Source organism: Phodopus roborovskii, unplaced genomic scaffold, assembly GCF_943737965.1.
Source record: "Phodopus roborovskii unplaced genomic scaffold, PHOROB, whole genome shotgun sequence".
Taxonomy (NCBI): domain Eukaryota; kingdom Metazoa; phylum Chordata; class Mammalia; order Rodentia; family Cricetidae; genus Phodopus; species Phodopus roborovskii.
Window position 1 is genome coordinate 71973168 of NW_026126418.1, and position 21776 is coordinate 71994943.

Consider the following 21776-nt stretch of genomic DNA (forward strand, 5'->3'; position numbering starts at 1 on the left):
AGGTATAGTGGTGAATTCCTTTAAATCCCTCCATTTGGGAGGCAGAGGCAGGCAGATCTCTGAGTCTGAGGCCAGCTTGGTCCACTGAGTGAGTTCCAGGCTAGCCAAGCTACCCCCTAGCTCCAATGGAAGTCTTCTTTCCAAGCCTCTCCTGAGCCATCCACCAGGGAGCAATCCACTGCTCCACACAGCTTCAAGAAGTGCAGAACAGGGCCTGAGCCACCCTCTGCACGCGACCTTTAGGGGTCAATGAAAAGGAAAGGGCATGGGTTTGGGGCTTTCCCAGGCTGACATAGTCTTTTCTTTTTCTTTAGAAAAACAAAACAGCTTTGCTGTGTAGTTGTGGCTAGTGTTTTGAGGTGAAAATTGTCCCTGTGCCCTGCCGGCTGGCACATTTGGAATGTTGGAAGCCACAGTTCATTTAGAGCATTGGCTGCAGGGCAGGACCCCTGAGTTTGGTCATGGCTCTGGAGCTCCAGAGCTTTGTGGCTCAGTCAAGTTACTCCTGTACTCGAGGCTCACTTTCCCCACCTCTGGTAATGGATGGGTTGCATCCTGGCCTCCCTGAGCAGTTGTGAGGGTCCTCCAGGATTGCAGCTGTTAGCAGAGCTCCTAAGGTAGGGTCCTTGATGGGTGGGGAGACCTGGAGGTGTGAGAAGCTGGGCTAGTCTAGGCAGGGGGTGGGGATGGATGCCACAGGGCTCTATGTATGTGAAGAGTCAAAGGGATGGGGGACTTGGGAAGTAAGACTGGGGTAGGGAGGTGGGCAGTGTGTGGAATTAGGGGCAATGAGAAAAGGGAGGTTCACGTGTCAGCAGGGGGTGTGACGCGTCAGCAGGGAAGGGAGTCTGGTTGGCTAGTGAGAAGATCTGTGAGTGGTAGTTGTGGGAACCTGTGTGGGCGGAGGCTCGGCAGTGCCACCTTCGGATCCCAAAGGACCAGTGACTCCTTGGGCGTCGGAAGAGTATTACCAGAAGCTCTGGGGAAAGTGATGAGTAACGGGCATGAGAAGCTGCCAGGCCTTTAGAGTGAGTGCGCAGCCGCGCTGCTTCTCTTAGGCCCCGCCCCCATTGGGTCCCTGAGGGTGGGGCTTCTCCCATTGCTACCTCCCTGGGAAGGTGCAAGAGCCTGTCCCTGTTTGTTCTGAACCTGAGGTCTCACTCAGGTCTCACAGGGCAGGAAAGGTGGGCTTTTTGCTCTCATCCTTACTCTCCAGCCCCAAGACATGGGGGTGTGTGGTCTAGTGAGACCCTGAGAGCAGTCGCTGGGCCCAGCTGCTCTTCAGTGAGCCTGTACCCAGCACCCTGTACTTTAATGGATCTTCCCTTTCCCTTTCAGCCTTTACTGGCACACCTGACCTGCTGCCTTCCAGCTGTGTCCCTTCCTCACTGTGTGGCCTCAGGCTTTGCTCTTCTGTTGGAAATGAAGCTGCCAGAGAGGGTAGCTTGAGTGAAATGAGCCCTCATTCCACCTTCACCGATTATTGCCCCCCCCCTTTATTTTCCATATCTGCATTTCCTAATGTCACTGTTGCTGATTCATGGGAAAATAAGCAGATGGGTCAAGCAGTCATCAGAGAGTAAGGAAGGGTGCCATTGTGCATAGCCAGAGAATGATTGTCTCCTGCAAAACCTTTTCAATAACCAGTCTCCAAGGCAACAGATGGGGCTGTTTAAGCAACAAAAATGGTCTCAAGTTCTAGAGATTGGAGCCCAGGATGAAGGTGGTTTTAGGCTTCAGACAGCACCCTCTCATTGTACTCTTGTGGCCTTGCTGTGTGGCAGCCTCCATTGCTTCTTTGTGCTTGAATCTCAGAAGCATAAGTCCCACCGGGCCACTATAGAGACCTGATTTTTACTTAATTATTTCTCCAAAGTCCTTACTCCAAATACACATGCATAACAGGATGATGGTGCTTAGGAGATCAATGTAGGAATTTTGGGAGTAGGTGGGACAGTTGTTAGCTGTGTCATCAGTGATGGGAGATGCTCAGTCAGTATAATGCTTGCCTAGCAAGCATGTGGACCTGAATTGAGTCATCAGAGTTCATGGGTATGTGGTATGTGTCAGTTACCCTGGTACTGGAGGTAAAGACTGGGAGAACTTTGGGGCTCACAGGCCAGCCAGTCCAGCTTAATTCATGAATTTATATTCTGTGAGAGATCCTGTCTCAAGAAACAAGGTGGCCAGCTCCAAAGAAGTGACATCCAAGGTTGGCCACTGACTTCCACACATACAAGTACACATGTGCACCCTCACCCCCACCCCCAGGTAAATTCTTAAAAATTATTATTATCTAATGTTTAGTCCATATGCTAGCTTGCCAATTGTTCAGTGAGTCCCCCTTAATTTAAAGAAGAGAGGACCACTCTTCCCTTCCTCAGTTTCTCTTCCCCTTTTCCTAAGAATTTGTTTGTTTGTTTTGAGACAGGGCTTCTTCCCTGTGTGGCCCTGGCTGTCATGGAACTCACTCTCACTCTGTAGACCAGGCTGGCCCAAGGTCAACATAGAGTCACCTGCCTCTGCCTCCTTGAGTGTGGACATTAATGTGTTTTTAAAAGGTTTATTTTTATTAGTTTTTTGTTTGTTTGTTTGGAGACAGGCTCTCATTATGTTTTCTGACTGACTAGAATTCATTTCTGTAGACCAAACTGGACTCAAGCTCAGAGATTTCACCTGCCTTTGCCCTCCCCCCCAAAATTAAAGGCATATACCACAATACCTGCATTTATTTATTTATTTATTTATTTATTTGTTACGACCTGATCCTACGGCCATGCCAGCCCCAAATAACTCACAGAGACTCTGTATTAGATATAATGCTGTTGACCTGTTACTAGCACTACTTATTGGCTAGCTCTATCTTAAATATTAACCCATTTCTATTAATCTAAGTATTTCCATGTGGTCTTATCTTACCAGAGAAAGGGTCGAGACCTCTGTTCTCTTGGGTTCTACATGTTGAATCCTCCCTCTCCCTAAAACCTCCTTTTCTCCTAGTTCCGCCTATCTTGCTTTCCTATTGGCCAACAGTACTTTATTCATTAACTAATAAGAGAAACATATTTACAGAATGACATCTCTCAGCATTTATTTATTTATTCATTTCTGTGCATGCATGTACATATGCATGTTTGCACATGTCTGGTATGGACACTCTTGGAGAAGTAGGTATGGTATTCCCCTGGAGCTGGAGTGATAGGTGGCTGTGAGCTGACATTGTGAGTGTTGGAAACTGAACTCAGGTCCTCTGAAAAAGCAGCAAGTGTTCTTAACAGCTGACTCATATCTCCAGCTCCTTTCCCTCTTTTTCTTGTGTTTTAATTAATTAATTAACTAACTAATTAATTAATTTTTGAAACAGGGTCTCACTGTGTGTCCTTGGCTGGTGTGGAACTTGCTATGTAAACCAGGCTGGCCTTGAACTTGAAGAGATCCACCTGCCTCTGCCTCCCAAGTTCTGGGATTAAAGGGATGTGCCACTATGCCTAGTTTACACAGTGCTGGGACTCAAACCCAGAGCTTTATACATGTCAGGCAAGCACTGAGCCAACTGTGCCATGACCCCAGCCCTCTTGGTTGGGTGTTTTTTTGTTTTTGTTTTTTTTTAGAAAAGGCCCTTCTCTACAGCTAGGGCAAATCTGGAACTCAAAATTCTCTTGCCTCAGCAGCCTGAGTGCTGAGGTGATAGGTTATATACCATCACAGGTGGGGTTACTCTCTTATTTAAACTGCCTTGTGTACAGCTGTGGATGGCATGCCCATGCCCCAGAAGCAAATACCACGGCAACATGCAACAGGTGCTGGCAACTGATACAGTAGACCAGGGTTGCCTTGTAGGGTCCTTGAACTAAGAAATCTTGATGTGACCCATAAAGCCCAGGCTATTTATGTCTGCTCATTTGGAAAGATTGCATCTGATTTAAAGTGAGGTCTGTGTGGACCAGTAGACTGTTTGCAAAGCTGACTGCCATCAAACCAGCCAGGTGGTTGGTCATGGACAAACTAGTGACATGCCGCCTGTCACTTCCTGTGAGGAAGGGGGATAGTGATGATTCTGAGGCTTGTTAGCCATGGGGCTTTTTCTTCTCTCAAGTTGCAGGAACTGGACTCCACTTGGTCTTGTGAATTAAAAGTAGGTCTGACCCTGGGTGTGTGGGTGCCTATCTGCAGTCCTAGCACTTAAGGCCCTGGGGCAGAGGCCTGTCATTGTCATTCTGTTCTGGGCACCAAGATCATAACCAGTCTCCTCCTTCCTCAGCACATCCCTCTGGAATGCTGGCACATGTTACAGAGACACTAAAACCCCACCTCTGCCCAAAATAGCACTGGGCCAGTGCCAGCAGGCACTTGACTTCTGAGCAGACCAACAAAATCTGGCTTCAAGTAAGGTTTGGAATTTAGAACTTTGAACCCTGTTGTTGTCATGTGGCCATTTTAAAAATACCTTCTAACTGCCCCTCCCTCTTTGAACTGCCCACATCTGGGAGATTTTTGGCCCACCTAGGAAGCAGGGGCAGCGGCAACCCTGATCAACCTAGTGGTGTTGAAGCCCCCAGTGACAGAAGACTTGGAGGGTCAGAGCAGCGTGGGGCTTTGGAAAGGCTAGAAAGGTGATCTGAGGGACTCGGTGGCATGCATGGAGGGGCCAGGCCTTCTTATCCAGAGGGTCCTGTCTGCCAGTTCTGTACTCATCCTGGAAGCAGGATATCCCTGTCCATGAGGAATACAAAGCCTGTGGAAGCCCCAGACAGCCCACTGTTTGTGACCTCCTCCAGACAGTGTGAGAGTAATTTTAAAGTAGATCCTGTACGAAATGTTTTGTTTACCCTCAGGTGCAGCCCACCTCAACAGCCGTCACTGTCAACAGAATGTACACGCTGACCTCCTTCTGCATGTGCCATTGACTCAGGTAGGTCCTACCTCCTCCTCTATGGTGTGCCTCTCAAATAGCGATGGGGGAGCTGGCTCTCCTAGAAGGCCATGGGATTATATTCACAGGTCACTTTTGCTGATAATATATGGCTCTTGTGCTGGGCATTTGCCATTTGAGGCAAAAGGGTAGTGAAGCCACAATGGTTCCAGGATGCTCAGGATAAAAGGAAAGTGGGAGTGTTGCTTTTTTAAAGTTAGAGGGCAAGGGCCAGCAAGATGGCTCTACAGGTCAAGGTACTTTCATCCAAAGCCTGCCAACCTAAGTTCCAACTCTGGGGACCCATTTAGTGCAAGGAGAGAACTGACTCCTATAGTTGTCCTCTGACCTCCACAAACACTGTTACACACACACACACACACTAAATTAACAAATGTGAGAAAGAGAGAGAGAGAGCACTCACAAGTGAGCAAGGTCTGAAACCTGTCAAGCACCTTTCAGCCATTGCTTTGGGATGGCCATTGGTGAAACATGAGTCAAGAAGGAACTATCTCCTGGTCTGTGTTACTGGGGGCCATCACAGCTTCTGAGACAATAGAGGGCTTTTATTGTGCTGGTACAGGACTCTGTTCAGCCTAGTGACAGCTGGCACCGTCAGCATAGTATCTCATGTTCTGCCCAGCTGATCATAGGTGCAGGTGGGGTATAGCCCTGGATGTTGAAGAGGGCACTCTAGGCTCCACCTGTGGCTGATTTGAATCTCTCTCTCTCTCTCTCTCTCTCTCTCTCTCTCTCTCTCTCTCTCTCTCTCTCTTGAGACAGGGTCTAACAATGTAGCCTGGGCTGGCCTGGAACTCACTATGTACACTATGTAGACCAAGCTAGTCTTGATCTCACAGAGATCCGCCTGCCTCTGCTTCCCAAGTGCTGGGACTAATGGCATGTGCCACTCCCACCTGGCTGTTTTTATTTTTATTTTTTAAAGGCTAGGTCTCATATACCCCAGACTAGCCTCCAAGTTTCTGTGTAGCAAAGGGTGGCATTGAATATTTTTTTTTTTTTAGTTATTTTATTTTGTGTGTGTCTGTGTGCTTGGTACCTGCAGTAGAAAAGGGTGTTTCTGATCTCTGGAACTGGAGTTCCAGATGGTTAGGAGCCACCCACCACATGAGTTCTGGAAACCAAACCAAACCGGTCTTCAGGAAGATCAGCCAGTGCTCTTAACTCCTGAGCCATCTCTCTAGTCCCAGCTTTTACCTTGTGATTGCCTTGCTACTTTCCTAGTGTTGGGATTATAGACCTGGAGTGCCCTTTTAAATTAATCCTTAAAAAAAAAGTCCCAGGATTTTGCAAAAAAAAAAAAAAAAAAAAAAAAACATGCCAGGATATCCTGTGTGCCCTCCCTCTGCCTGCCTAGTGTAGCATATCTGCCATGTGACCAGACTGTCACCTGGATGGTCAGAGTGCACCCCCACGACAGGAAAGCATTGCTCTACCAGGAAGATTTCCTCCTTTTTCTGGTTTAAAGAGAAATGGTTTATAGAATGTCAGGAGGGCTGTCTGTCTCACATGGAAGGACCCAGCTTCTCTGCACTAGTACCTTTAGAGCACCTGGATTTGCTTTTCCTGTGAGTATGTCACTACAGCAGCAGAGCTAACTTTTCTACCCCATGACATCTGTCATCCAGATCACTGCTATTGACACTTTGGCCACCTCGTCCATCCTGCTTCCTGGGTGAGTCTTCTGCCAGTTCTCAGCCACTCTCCTTGTCCTCGGATGTTCCTGAAGGCAGTGCCACTTGTGTTGCCTTTGATATGTGACCTATACTTGAGCTTCTCTACTGAGACTGTGTCTTCAGGGCACTCAGCCTCCCTTGGGCTCCTTAGAAGACGGCCCTGTCTGGTCAGAGAAGGCAATTTTGAAAGCCAGTTATTGCTCCGCCTGCCCACTTGGTGAAGCAGATCACAGACATGAATTTGACCTCTTCCTATATCACCAACACCTCCTATGGGTCTGGACAGGGTGGTGTACAGTCCTGAGGGACTATCATGACTCCATTGTCTCCCCACCAGTGAGCCTAAGCCTCATAGCCAGCCAGCATTGTCCAGAATGCTGTTGTCTGTCAAGCATTCTGACACCCTTTAATTTAACTATGTGGACCTTCATACCAAGTCAGTGAGACATCTGCTCTCTCCTCACATTAGGAGAGGGAGGTGAAGCAGCTTGCTGGGTTATCAGCTGGTATGAAATAGAGCTGGGATTGCAACTAGCCATGCCAGTAACCTCTTGTCCCCTGTGGTATCGTCAACAGTGGCTGCTGCTGACCTGCTGTGTCTTCTTGCAGGGGAGCTTGGGCCAGAATGGGAGACACCAGAGACATCTGCCCTCACCTGGACTCCATAGGGGAGGTGACCAAAGAGGATTTGCTGCTTAAGTCTAAGGTAGAGGAACAATCCTCAGGACCTGGGGCCCAGCCTTGGGCTGTCATTTGCTTGGGGGACCTTTGTGAAGCAGGACAATATTACCCTGCCCCAGCTCTGCAAAGCCTTCTGTGTGTAATGGCCCTGCTGGCATCTGCTTGGGAGTGTTCTTCCAAGCGCTGGATCCTGCTGCCATTAACCAACTCCCCTGAGAGTCACTAATGGCTCCATCCATTTCCGCTAGCTGGATACACAGCTTTCATAAGTCAGGGATGAGCATTCAAAAGTGGTTATCATTTCTCCTAGCACTCTGGGCAATTGCAGAACTTATGAGCCACACCATAACCTCCCACCTGTTCTTACACATGGAGCCCCTACTTTGCTTGACAAGATGAGTTTGCACAGGAAAATGAGTTCCCTCCAAGTGACCAGTAGTCATTGTCTTCTGGTTGTTGAAGTTAAGTTCTGTAAAAGCCTGCATGGACTGTGAGGGTAGCTTTCCATACTAGAATGCAAGCAAGTCCCTGGGTTGTCAGGTGTGGTGGTGCACACTGTTAACCCAGCACCTGGGAAACATAGGCAGGAGTTACAGGCCAGGACCAGCTTCATAGTAAGACCTTGTCTCAAAACAAAAGAAGTGAATAGAACAAAAGGTTTTCTTCAAAGGAAGGAGAGTTAGAGGAACCAGATTATAAGAGGAAGAAGAGGAGTGGGAGAGGATTGGCTGGGGCTGGCAGAAAGCTGTCTTCAGCATCCCTGGATATTCAGAAAGTTCCAGAATAAGACCAGTAGTGAGCTGGGTGGTGGCGCATGCCTTTAATCCCAGCGCTCAGGAGGCAGAGGCAGGAGGATCTCTGTGAGTTTGAGACCATCCTGGTCTACAGAGTTCCGGGATAGCCTCTAAAGCCACAAAGAAACCCTGTCTCAAAGAAAAAAAAAAAAAAAAAAAAAAAAAGACCAGTAGTGTTTAGAAAGCCTATGAAGGACAAGGATGGAGGGAGGAGCTGACAGTGAATCCAGGGACTGCTCAGGCAGACTCCTAGATTGGATGTTGCTAATGAAAGCTGTGAGGCTGCCTTCCAGGCAGAGCAGGAGCCACTCCACTCAGAGCCAACTTCACAGAAGAACTCAAGGAGGATCTGAGGATCTGGAGATCACTGTGAGGAGTCTGCTAAACTGTTTAAGGTTTAACTGGTTTGATTTGAAATACCTTTACAAACATGTGGTTTAAAAAACTCTCTCAGGTGAAAGTGCCCAGAGGCCCCTGTGTAGGTAGTAGGTTGAGGAAGACCTCTGAAGCCAAGGCCTTTGGGATGAGTGAGTGGCAGCTGATGAAGAGGATGCCCTGTGCTTCATCCCCTTAGCCACTTACACCTCACTCTTCTCCCTCCCTCAGGGAACCTGCCAGTCATGTGGTGTTGCTGGACCTAATCTATGGGCCTGCCTCCAGGTAAAGAATATGAACTCTGGGCTGGGAGTACCTAGCCCTGGTGGGTACTACTGCAGGTTCAGGTTCCAAGGATAGTCCTGGGATGACTACTTAGACAGCCTCGAAGAGTGACAGAAGAAAACATCAAGCTGGAGAAGACTGGGCCAAGTATCCTGTCTCCATGAACTCTGCCTGTGTGGAGTCTTGGTTGGGGCCTGAGCTTCCTAGCAAGTCTTCACTTCCCTGTGTAGTCACAACGTCTGAGGGCCCTCTAGTGGGGACAGGGTAGAATAACCAGACAGATGGTGCCATGGGCTTAGCATAGCATGCAGTCCCTCACCAGCATCCAGAGAGTTCCTTAGTGCTGTGATTGCTGTCATCAGAAAGAGTGGAAGTGGGCAGATGTGATGACACAGCCCGGTCTACATAGCAAATTTCAGGATAGCCTGAGCTACATGGACTCTGTCTCAAAGAAAAAAGAGAATGAAAGTAGATGTATCAAGATGTGCCTTTTCTCAGGGGTATAGACTTACAAGTAATTTTCATTTTTCTCTGTACTGCAAATAATATTCAAATTTTCTATAAATATGTGACATATTTTATAATCATGCACAAAAATGTTATTTAAAATTTTAAGGTCAGGTGGTGATGGCTCACACCTTTGATTCCAGCACTTGGGAGACAGAGGCAGGTGGATCTCTGTGAGTTCCAGGCCAGCCTGATATACAGAGTGAGTTCCAGGACAGCCTCCAAAGCCACAGAGAAACCCTGTCTCAAAAAAATAAAAAAAAATTTTTTTCTTTTCTCTGTATTGCTTTGGAGCTTATCCTGGATCTAGCTCTGTAGACCAGGCTGGACTCAAACTCATAGAGATCCACCTGCCTCTGTTTCCCAAGTGCTGGGATTAAAGGCATGCACCACCACCGCCCTACTTTTTTTCTTTTTAAAACTCCATGTATTGTGGTGCACATCTTTAATTTCACTGCTCAGGAGACAAAGGCAGGAAGATTTCTGTGATTTGAAGGCCTGGTCTCCTTAGTGAATTCTAGGATAGTCAGGACTACATAGAGAGAACCTGTTTGTTTGTTTGTTTGTTTTAAAAACAAATACCTTTTTTTGGAGACAGGGTTTCTCTGTGTAGCCCTGATTGTCCTGGAACTCCCAGGCTGGGCTTGAACTCATAGAAATCCACCTCTGTCTACTTCCTTCTGCTTCCTGAAGGGACTAAAGGTATGTGCCACCATGCTCAGTAAAAAAAAAAAAAAAAAAAGACTAAAACCTCTAGCAAGCTGGGTGTGATGATGCAAACTATAATACTAGTCTGTGAGAGTCAGAAGAAGGAAGATCGTCAGATTTGTACTCAACCATCTACATAGCCATCCTGGGTTACCTGGCATACCTTGGCTTAAAGAGTAAATCACCAGCAGAAACAAAACAATGATGTAAAGTGATAAAAACACCAAGTCAGTCTTTGTACAAGTTACAGGACCCCAGAGGTACCCTGACCTGTCACTCAGAATGAGGAGAATTTTAGTACACCAGGAGTCCATGAAATAGCCAGAAGGGCTCACAGAGACATGCTACTATTTTATGGGAACCCCAGGTCCTTCAGGAGACAGATGTGGGAGCCTAATACAGGAATGGTTGTGCTTTGACCATGGCTTTATGGTCACAGCCAAAGGTCATTCCTGGATGTCTGTCCCTGATACCAGGCACTCCTGAAGAATGGGGACTGTGGTGACCCCTGTCTTCCAAACTGGGGTAAAGGCCCATGATGGAGACTCTGAAGCTGGGTTTGGGGGAAGGCAGATCTTAGAGAGACAAATGTGAGACCAAAGGCAGGGGTCAGAGGTGCGCAGGCCCGATTATGGGATAGTGGGTTAGTGTTGGGCACCAGCTGCTGCCACCATGTATTTTGAACACCCACTGCTCATTCAGTGTTCCTTGTTCCTGGCCCCAGAAGTAAAGGGACAGGCCCTGGCCTCAGCATCTGGGTAGTGCCTCTACCTCACTCGGTGCAGATGACTGCTCTCATCTTTGGTTGCATAAGCATTTGTTATTTTGGGGTGGGAGCCCCTCAGTCACATGTTGGATACCTCCAAGTCACACTGCCTTGGGGTAGTTAGGGCTTACTGTACTGACCTTGTCTCTTCTGTGGGTTCCAGTCCACTCTCACTGCCTCTCTCCCCAGGTCACCTGCCCCTATGTTGGCTGTGGAGAGTCCTTTGCTGACCATAGCACCATTCACGCGCAGGTGGGTGTGGGTGTGGGGAAGCCTAGGCCACGGCTCTTGCTGCCCTGGCCTTGAAAGCAGAACAGTCATGGGTATAACACAGTTGCTGCAGGGCTGCTAAAAGGAAAGCTGGCACAGCCTCCCACACTAGCCCTGTCTGATGATGGCATCCCTGGCGGAGTATGAGCTAGCCTCAGCTCCTGGACACTGACCAGGCTGCCTCTTCCTGAGGACGAGGAGCTTGCTGGGTCAGGCACTTGCTCAGCCAAGTTGTCTTCAGCCTTATTTAGGATCTTACCCTCCAGGTAAAAAAGCACAACCTGACTGTGAACCTGACCACGCTCCGGCTGTGGTGTTATGCCTGTGAGCGTGAAGTCTTCCTGGAAGAGCGCCTGGCAGTCCACTTGTCCAGCTCCTCAGCCAAGCTCTCAGAGCAGGTAGGGGCTGGTTATTGGCAACAATGTCCAGATGGAGCAATGTGACCTGAGCCAGGGAGTCCAGAGGAAGTATGTGACAAGGAGCTCTTGTCAGCAAGTGCTCACTGAGTCCAGTTGTGTCAGGGCCCATGTAGGGCTGTGAGGACACAGATGAGCAGGAGCAGGGAGGATTGGGTAGGTGCATGTGTCTGTTCATGGCTATGGGAGGGTTCAGCAAAGTCACAAGTAGTCCCTGTCAGTCAGTCCCATACCTAAAGTATATCCTGAGGAACTTGAGAGAAGTTACTGGGTGGTTTTTCCTTGTTCCTCTCCACACCCAATGTCTTCTAAAGGAAACAGTAGTTCTTACAAATTAAACACACATCTGGGAATTCCCAGAGTAAGGTCCCCAGTCTCCCCTCTCACACGATATCCTTCACTTTGTTGGGCTCACTCGGGGCCAGCTAGATGCTGGGGGGCTGCACATTTCCCTTGGGAGGAGGTGAGTATATTCAGGTCCCCCTCTTCATTCCAGTTTCCTCTTTCTGGTCTTTAACACAGGACTCCCCACCACCCTCCCACCCTCTGAGAGCTGTCCCCATTGCTGTGGCTGATGAAGGAGAGTCTGAGTCTGAGGATGATGACCTGAAACCTCGAGGTAATAGCCAACAGCAGGGAGCTCTTGGGCCAGGCTGGGCATGGAACACACAAGGGGCTTGTCTGTGCTGGCTCCAACTGCTATGGTGCAGTGGGCAGGGTAGCAGAAACACAGAATGCGCTCATCCCTGTCTGGGCTTCTTGAAGTATTGGTCCTAGGCCAATACTTCTCCTTATCTGTGTGGTTTGGAGCTTGAGCTGAATAGAGTAGCATACCCAGCCCTGCTTAGGTACTCTAGCAGCAGCTGTACTGACTTCTGGGAGCTCCCCGGGGTGGAATACAGTTATGCTGTAGTAGGGCCTGGGGTGGAGAGAACTCAAGGGAAGAGGCTTGTGAGGGCCTTTCTGGACAGGGTTCTCAATCCTTCTCTATGTTGTTTTTAGGCCTCACGGGCATGAAGAACCTAGGGAACTCCTGTTACATGAATGCTGCTCTGCAGGCCTTGTCCAATTGGTAAGTTGTCCTCTCCCAAGGAAAAACTCTACTCATTGCTGTGCACATTGGCCATAGACGTGGGATAAGGCACCCCTAAAACCAGTCTCGTGCCAGCCCCCACATCCTAGGGGAGGAGGAGGCGTGACAGGCACAGGAGCACTCAGCACCCCAGTTGGGGCAGGGTACAGCTCATTTGCCTAGGATGCATGAGTACCTGGCTTCCACCCTCACACTGTGCATGTGGCCTGTCTGCAAGAGAGTACGTTCATCGTATTGTAGTCTTGTGGGGAGTGTAGGCCAGCATTTACTGTAAGGTGCAGAACCTGACAGGTAGAAAGAGAGGTGCAGTACAGCTGTTTCGTGGGGTTCACTACACAGTTGTGATTGAGAGTATGGGTGTTCATTGTTTCATACACACACACAAACACAGCTGAATAGTAATATTAGAGCAAACCAGCAGCCTTCCCATTTTCCTATGTATAGTTGTGTGTTAACAGCTAACATACACACAAAAAGGAGGGGAAAAGGGAACAGATATGAAGACCTAGAAGAGTCTGGAAGGACAGCCCCCAAGGTTCACAGTGGCTGTCTCATGGCACAATGATCAATTGACATTGTTTGATGTGTGTGTGTGTGTGTGTGTGTGTGTGTGCGCGCGCGCGCGCACGCGTGTGCATGAGCGCATGCTCTCACAGATGTGATTATGTGGTTTCCTGCAGTGCAATAACTTTTAAAACATGTAGAAAGTGGAATTGAGGAGGCACCCTTCACCTGAGAAGTCCTGCAGTGTAGGCAGCTCCACTGCTGTTTATTCACAGGGTCCCAGCCTCAGGACCTGTTGCAGGGAGCCCACATCTGGCTCAGGAGAGAGGGTTGTTTGTTTCTTGTAATGGGCAAGGCTTCCTGGCTTTCGATCCTAGAGGCCCACTGTCAGCAGTTTCTCCCCAGGCCCTTCTCCTGTAGATAGTCACATTCTCATGAGGTCTTTCCCTTCATGCACATGTCTGATGTTGCTCTGTAAGGACAAAGCTCCTCTGTAAGGACACCAGTGAGACTGGCCTGGGGCCTGCCCCAGCACCCTGTCTCTTAAAGATCCTGTCTCTTGTAGAGTCACATACTGAGACATGAGAGGTTAGGACTTTAGCTTGAATGTGGGGGTGAGGTTGATATAGATGGGTCCTTCTAGTCATCTGCAGGGAGAGTTCTGGGTGTGGAGGCCTCATCTTACATGGCCATTTTGGCCTTTTGTTGCTCAATTTGCTCCTTTAAAAAGATATTTATTGTGAGTGTGTATGTGTGATCATGGGCAACCTTAGGAGTTGGCTGCTTCCTTTGACCATTTAGATTCCAGGGATTGAACTCAGGTCACCAGACTCAGTGACAGGCACCTTTACAGCCATCTCTCCAGCCTTCACCTAGTTCCTTCTAAATAACACCGTGTTCCTGCCATTTCTTTTCTGTCCTGGCTCTCCACCCTCAACCCAGCCCCCCTCTCACCCAGTTCTTCCTGGAGTGTGGTGGCCTGGTACGCACAGACAAGAAGCCAGCCTTGTGCAAAAGTTACCAGAAATTGATCTCTGAGGTCTGGCATAAGAAACGGTGAGTGTGAGTGTGACCTTGGCTAGATGTTGGGGCAGTAGTGCTTATGTCTTCTTGGTGGGGCACACCCTCTGGATTCTTCCATAACACATGGGTGCTCACAGCAAGCCTGCACCTCATAGCTAATCTAGCTCTGCCTGAAGAATGGGGAGGCAGAGGTACAGAGCTCTTATTCTTATCCCTAGCCACAGAGCTTGTGACCATGGAGCTAGGGTCTGAACTGACATCAAGTCTGGGTGACAGCTGTTTTGACAAATGTCTGTGCTGAGACCTGCAGACCATCTTGCCAGTGCCAGGTCTCAGTTGAGGCTATAGGTAGGGGTGGGGTACAGAGTGTTGGGTGCTAGCCAGGCTGGCTTGTGGCAGAGTGAAGTGAATCTAATGATAAGAAGCGTGGCTGGGCAAGTGGAAGGTGAGGCAGATGCTTACAAACCCTCACTAAGTTCCCTCTCTCTGTCTCTGCTTCACATCTTGGCCCAAACCTTCACGTTGCTTGCTTTGGCCCTCTGGGCTTTCTCACCCTTTCCTGAAGGCCCCTCCTGTCAGCTGCTTGCCATCCTCCCTTGGCAAGCCTGCTTACTAAGAGTCCGTAATTCACATGGCATGGCTGACTATCCCTCTCCCTTCTGTCCCTTTTCCCAGCAGCTACAAAGGTTTATAGCATGCCTGCCCTGTTTTTTTTCTCTCAAAGTTTAGCATCATTATCCTCAAGCTTCCAAAATAAAGCAAACAAAAAGAACAAGTATAAAAATAAAAATAAAGTAAGGAGTGCTTAAACAGGTCCATAGGCCCACACTAGGCGTGAATTAAGAAACAGTGAGCCAGGAGTTTGGTGGTGCACACCTTTAATCCTAGCACTTGGAAGGCAGAAACAGGTTGATCTCTGAGTTCCAGGCCAGCCTGGTCTACAGAGTGAGTTCCAGAACATGCTTCAAAGCTACAGAGAAACCCTGTCTTGGAAAAAAAGAAAAAGAAAAGAAACTGCATTGTTCCATGGATCAGAGGTCAAGTTGATGTTGGGGTCCCTGGGTGTACTTTAGCCTGCTCTTCTAGGGACACCACTAGAGTCTTGATGTGTCCTCTTGGGTGGGGACACTTTGGTGATAGTGTTTTGTTGTACTTTTGTGTAGTTTTAAGTTTCTCTGCAGTGGATCCTGTGGGCTTGTTTCCTGGCCAGCGGGGCCAGTGGGGTGGTGGGAACAGCCCCTGTGGGGTCTGATCTGCCTTGCCCTCTTGCCTCTCATGGCACAGCTTAAGGCTGGCCACCTGTGCTAGCAGGTTTGGTCTCCCCACAGGCCAAGCTATGTGGTCCCCACCAGCCTGTCCCATGGGATCAAGTTGGTCAACCCGATGTTCCGAGGCTATGCCCAGCAGGTAAGCTGTCTAACTGCTTGGAACAGTGGCGCAGCCAGAACAGACCTCGAAGCAGGCAGAAAGGCGAGGCATCTAGTGTCAGAGCCCTTTTTACTCACAAGGACATGAGGTCTCCCAGTAACTTGCTGTCCTTTGGCACCACTTTACAGACAAGGAAACAGGTGTAGGGATCAAGTCACCCATGCCAGCCACAGCACATAAGTAGTGGAGAAGGCACCCAGGCACCTGCCTGCAGCATTCCTGCCCCTCAGCCTCCTTAGAGTTTTTCCTTATTCATTTTTGTTTATTTGTGTGTGTATGTGTGTGTGTGTGTGCGTGTATGTTGCATGTACACGTATGGAGGACAGAGGTTGATGTTGAATGTACTTCGTTGATCACTCTCCACCTTATTGCTCTGAGACGGCATCACTTAACAGCCTGGAACTCACAATTAGGCTAGACTTACTGACCTGTACCACTGTACCCCAATTTTTATGTGGGTATGGAGACCAGACTGGAGTCCATAGCCTCACACTGCAAGCACTCTGCATATAGAGCCCTACTATATGTAGGAAGGGGAGATCTGTTTGTTTTGTTTCCGGTTTTTTGTTTGTATGTTTAAGGTTCTTGTTATGTAAGCCTGGGTATCCTGGAACTCACTATGTAGACCAGATTGGTCTTGAACTCACAGAGAATCACCTGCCCGTACCTCTTGAGTGCTACTGTGATCATAGATCACAGGTATATGCCTGGCAAGAAAAACTGTACCTTTGAGACCAACTATAACATCCTGTTTAGAAAATCACAAGCCAAGCATGGTGATACATACCTTTGGTTTCAACGCTCTGGAAGGCAGAGGCAGGTGGAGCTTTTATTCTAGACAGAGCTGTGCTGCCCTCAGCCTGTGTGGACACCATCTGGTATACTTGGCTGCTGTGTGACGTCCATCTGGGCCCCAACAGAAGCTGCTTTCCCTGGTTCTTATATTTCTACAGACATTTTTGTGTCTAAAGTCAGGCCCAGCTGGAGGCCTATTTTCAGGGACATAGGAGATTTTGTGCTTCTGTATTCATTGAGAGCTTGGCAAGGGGCACACAGAACTTATACTTTTTTTGTTTTGTTTTTTCAGACAGGGTTTCTCTGTATCCTGTAGATTATACTGGCCTGGAACTCACAGAGATCCACCTGCCTCTGCCCCCCAAGTGCTGGGATTAAAGATGTGCATTACCACCACCTGGCCAGAAATTTTGTACTTTTTGAAAAGAGAGAGAGAGAGAGAGAGAGAGAGAGAGAGAGAGAGAGAGAGAGAGAGAGAGAGAGAGAGAGAGTGTGTGTGTGTGTATATGTGTGTGTGTGTGTGTGTATGTGTGTGTGTGTACGTACACATGTGCTACACTTGCACCTCAGGGACCATCCTTGTGAACACCACCCACCTCCTTTGACACAGTGTCTCTTACTGGTGTGGAACTCAGTGATGAATAGCTTGAGCCGGGCTGACCAGTGAGCCCCGGGGATCTGTTTTTCTGTGCCTCCACAGTGCTGGAACTCCAAGTGCATGCCACTGCATCTGTTTTTGTTTTTAGTGTGGATTCTTGTTCTTGAACTCAGGTCTTATGCTCGGCATGCCAAGCAGTGTACTGAGTGAGCCCTACCCCTGATCTTGTAAAAGGAAGGAGCAGTGAGTGGTTGCTGAAGATTTGTTCTCATTCTTTCCCCTGCCTTCCTGATGGACAGGTCCCACTGACCTTTCCAGGGACTTCATCAAGGCAAAGCCTCAGTTGTCTCTGGATGCTTATGAACCTTCTTCCCTCGTGTGGTTCAGGAGTAGTTCAGGGGTTGTCAGGCTGCTGCTAGGCTTGGAGCCCATGTCTTCCAATGCCCTCAGCCCTTGAGGTCACCTGCCATCACCACCTCAGTAGGGTAGCTCTGCCAGCAGGCCACCTCCCAGTTTTCTACAGGGCTGGAATAGATACTGGGTCCTAAAAATGACACCATCCTTCTGGGGGGGGGGGAGTGACTTGATCTGTGTCCTGCCCATGTGAGCCAGGAGAGTGGAGGAAGTCTGCTTCCAGGACCTCTCCTCCTGCCCCTGTGTCACACACATGGTAGCAACCTGTGGGGAAGCAGTAAGATGCAGTGGTGAGAAGGGACCAGCTTGGCTGCCTGGCCTGTTGGGTAGCACTATTCAGTGCAGTGTTCTTGACAGGTCTGGCTTGCAGTGTCCTATACTTTCACATTTCCTGGGTCTCTGACACCCTGCTGACCTCTGCTCAGGGAGTGAGGAGATTTCAATGGCTGGATGTGGCTGCTCATCTCTCTTCCCACATTGTGCAGAAGCAGAGTCAAGTTGGTTCTGTGGTTCACACCCAGGTCCCCTGGCTCTTTGTATGCTGTGTGACCTGGGAAGAGTCCTGTAGTCTTTTTTGAGCCTTGGTTGGGAGGGGGCCAGTGCAGAACTATGGTGAAGACTGCCATAGGGGGCTAAGTAAGCCACATGTCTGCATGGGTGCCTGCCAGGACCTGCTGGAGGCGGCTGGCAGCCTTGTTGGCAGAAACATCAGCGCCCATGGTGGCTTTTCTATCCCTGGAAAGCCCTGGTGACATGGACTTGGTTGCAGGACACCCAGGAGTTCCTACGCTGCCTGATGGACCAGCTTCATGAGGAGCTTAAGGAGCCCATGGTAGCCACTATGACAGCACTCACTGATGCTCGGGACTCAGACTCCAGTGACACAGATGAGAGGCGCGATGGTGATCGGAGCCCATCAGAGGACGAGTTTCTGTCCTGTGACTCAAGCAGTGACAGGGGTGAGGGTGATGGGCAGGGTCGTGGTGGAGGCAGCTCGAAGGCAGAGATGGAGCTGCTGATCCCGGATGAGGCGGGCCGAGCCATATCTGAGAAGGAGCGAATGAAGGACCGCAAGTTCTCCTGGGGCCATCAGCGCACCAACTCAGAGCAAGTGGATGAAGACGCTGATGTGGACACAGCGATGGCCTCCCTTGACAACCAACCCAGTGAGGCTCAGCCACAATCACCAAGGTCCACCAGCCCCTGCCGGACCCCAGGTATCAGTCAGCCTGGTCACTGTTGGGCCACTGGGAAGTCTTAGCTTATAAGCCCCCTGTGTCTGTTGCCCGCCTAGCACTAGCATGCAGCAAATGTGGGGAGGGGAGGCTCCGCTCCTGGGCCCTCCTAACAGGCTAGGAAGAGCTTCAGAGCCACAGCCCTGCCTAGTCATGAGTCTCAGTTGGGAACACACAGGATAGCTCTGTCCAGTGTGTTTGACGGTGATGGGGATGGACATAAAGGAAGGTATGGGGAGTAGGTATTATTCCTGGGAGGAGATGCTGGAAGGTTCTCTTGCTCTGGCCCTAGAGCTGGCATGGAGGGCACTGGCTTGGCCACCCTGGCCCAGTACTTCCTCCTTGCTGTCCCCAGAGCCAGACAATGAAGCCCACATACGCAGCTCCTCTCGCCCCTGCAGCCCTGTCCACCACCACGAGGGCCATACCAAGCTGTCCAGCAGCCCTCCTCGTGCAAGCCCTATGAGGATGGGGCCATCGTACGTGCTCAAGAAAGGTTCGGGGGCAGTGATGAGCTCAGCTGGGGATGTCATGGTGTCCAGTGTGGGGCATTTTCAACCTTGGTCCAGGCTGTGTTCTACTCACTTGAGCCTTTAAACCCTGTAGCAGCCTTGGGATGTGAGAGGGAGCCCCATTTTATAAACAGTGCTGCTACAGTGCCAAGGGGTGACTCATAGAACCAGTCATGTGATCCACAGTGAGGGCTACAGTGTGGCTGAGGAAGCCTCTTGTCTGTGCCTGTGCCTGCCATGCAGAGGAGGCTGGCCTAGTCCAGTGCTTTGTTCCCAGCCCAGGTGCCGAGTACTGGTGGCCGGAGAAGGAAGGAGCAGAGCTACCGCAGTGTCATCTCAGACGTCTTCAATGGCTCTGTCCTCAGCCTGGTGCAGTGTCTCACCTGTGACCGGGTGGGTGTCCTGGGGAGACTGGCATTGTTTGCCACCTGGGGCAGGATGGACGCTCCCTTAGCATTCCTACCCCAGGAACAGGCTGTCTGCTTCACCTGCTGGGGCAAGAAACACTGGCAGAGGTGTGCATCAGGCTGGTCTTTACCTCATAGGTGTCTACAACAGTGGAAACATTCCAGGACCTGTCATTGCCCATTCCTGGCAAGGAAGACCTAGCCAAACTCCACTCTTCCATCTACCAGAATGTACCAGCCAAGCCAGGTGCCTGTGGGGACAGCTACTCTTCCCAGGGCTGGCTGGCCTTCATCGTGGAGTACATCCGACGGTATGTCCATCCTCCTGCCAGTTGGGACTTCCAGCCTGGCCTGGCTTTCCAGAATCTACCATCAATGCAGGAACAAGCATTTATAGGGCCAGGGAGAGTCCATGGATCAGGAGAGCTGGAGGCCAAAGATGCAGATGAGTTAACTGGGTTCAGGGTCTTGGTCATTTTGGGATAGTGTTGACTACGTTTCTTGAAGACAGAGGGTAAGTGACAATGCAGAGAGTGGCCAAGCAGCAGGTAGAAGTGAGGCAGCAGCTGGGCCCCCGTGTGACCTGAAGAGTCACAGGCAACTTCCTTAGTCCTTGAGGCAGCTGGCCTAGGGGACGGGCACATAAGCTGGGCCCCTGCATAGTCTGTGGACATATAATGTCCAGCCCCAGGCCTCTAGTTCCGGCTGTATCAAGCTGCCAGTCAGGCCCAAACAGACCTCAGCCACACCCCCATACCCAGGCCATACTGCACCTATCACCTCTTTCCTGTCTATCTAGGTTCGTGGTGTCCTGTACCCCTAGCTGGTTTTGGGGGCCTGTCGTCACACTGGAAGACTGCCTGGCTGCTTTCTTTGCTGCTGATGAGCTGAAGGGTGAGTAACCTGGCTTTCAGAACAGGAGCTGCAGGGAGAGGGAGCTGCAGGGAGCCCATCCGTTGTGACTTGGCTAGCCTGCAGCCTAGAGCTAATGGCCATGGCCACTGTGCTTTCCAGACTGACCCTGTTAGATTCTACTGCCAGCCTATGAGAGGTACACACCTGCGACCCCAGCACTCCAGTGGTGCAGGCAAGAGGTCAGGGTTTAGGGTCATCCTGGGCTACGTAATGAGTTCCAGAGAAGCCTCAGCTACGTGAGACTGTTCCAAATAAACAAATGAGACAGATGTCCATCTGCTGCCCACTAGGGCAGGCTCGGACACCTGTCCTCCAAAACTGTTGCCTGTGGCTCTTAGCTGTTGCCCTGTTATTATTTTCTACCATTTTGGGGGGCACAAGGGATATTCCACTTTAGCTCCTTTTTTCTTCTTTTCTTTTCTTTTTCTCTTTTTCCTGAGACAGGGCTTCTCTGTGTAGCCCTGGCTGTCCTGGAACTCACTCTGTAGACCAGGCTGGCCTTGAACTCACAGAAGTCTGCCCGACTCTGCCTCCCGAGTGCTGAGATCAAAGGCATGAGCCACCACCACCTAGCTGACTTAATGATTAAAAATATTTTTTTTGCTTTCTTTTCCATTTGTAAAATACAAACAACATCAATTTTGCCACCATAACTATTTGTACTATTTTTTAGTTTGGATGTACAGTCCAGTAGTGTGTGTTTATTACATCACTATGCAACTACCATCACCTCCATTTCCAGAATATTTTCATCTTGCAAAACTACAACTAAATCCATTAGATGGCTCCTGTTCTCCCTTCTCCAGTTCCTGATAGCCACCAGAGTCTTTTTTTTTTTTTTTTGGTGGTGTTGGGGATTGAATTCTGAGCCTTGTGTTTGCTAGGCTTGTGCTTGACCACAGAGCCACACCCAGCCGTTCTACTTTCCCAGCAGTTGAACCTGTTCACCCTCATGGCAACATGGCTCAGAATTTTCTCCCCTTTGACTCCATTTGTGGACTTGGGCTGTGAGTACCACAGCATCTGTGGTCATCCGTGAACACCAAGGTGTGCTCCTTTAACAACTGTGTATGCTCAGGAGTATTCTTGCTACATCTGTGGGGATGACAGTTTACACCCCAACCCTGGAAGAGTCCCATGCCATTCAGGTTTCCCCATGTGTTTGCCAGCTCATTGCTGGTTTTTTTTCTGAATGGTTGCAAGCTTACTGGGCATATGGTGGTGCCACTGTGGTTGATCGGCATCCTTTAATGATTAGTGATACTGAGCACCTTAAAAATATTTGCATGGGAGTGAAAGGGACTGGTGAGATGGCCCAGCAGTCACAAGCAGTTGCTGTTCAGTTCCCAGCACCTCATGGCAGCTCACAGCTAACTCCAGTGACTCCAGTTCCAGGGTAATCAATGCCCTCTCTGTGCACGCATGGTGCCTAGACTTACAT

General features: G+C 49.7%; 1 protein-coding gene across 6 annotated transcripts in view; it reads left to right on the forward strand.

Annotated features, from left to right (window-relative positions):
* Usp20 (ubiquitin specific peptidase 20) overlaps positions 1-21776 on the forward strand; it is a 31808-nt gene that overhangs the window by 2476 nt on the left and 7556 nt on the right. For 2 of the 6 annotated variants that reach the window (XM_051185103.1, XM_051185105.1), the window contains exons 2-15: positions 4836-4912; positions 7219-7315; positions 8691-8744; positions 10915-10977; positions 11262-11393; positions 11934-12030; positions 12414-12483; positions 13951-14064; positions 15360-15438; positions 18036-18483; positions 18857-18997; positions 19291-19406; positions 19559-19731; positions 20220-20314. In XM_051185103.1, coding sequence (XP_051041060.1) covers positions 7235-7315; positions 8691-8744; positions 10915-10977; positions 11262-11393; positions 11934-12030; positions 12414-12483; positions 13951-14064; positions 15360-15438; positions 18036-18483; positions 18857-18997; positions 19291-19406; positions 19559-19731; positions 20220-20314 — 1663 coding nt within the window. In that variant the 5' untranslated portion in view covers positions 4836-4912; positions 7219-7234. Of the gene's footprint in view, positions 1-4594; positions 4614-4835; positions 4913-6528; positions 6609-7218; positions 7316-8690; positions 8745-10914; positions 10978-11261; positions 11394-11933; positions 12031-12413; positions 12484-13950; positions 14065-15359; positions 15439-18035; positions 18484-18856; positions 18998-19290; positions 19407-19558; positions 19732-20219; positions 20315-21776 lie in introns of those variants that run through there. The other 4 variants (XM_051185106.1, XM_051185101.1, XM_051185107.1 and 1 more) reach the window with 4 other exon arrangements.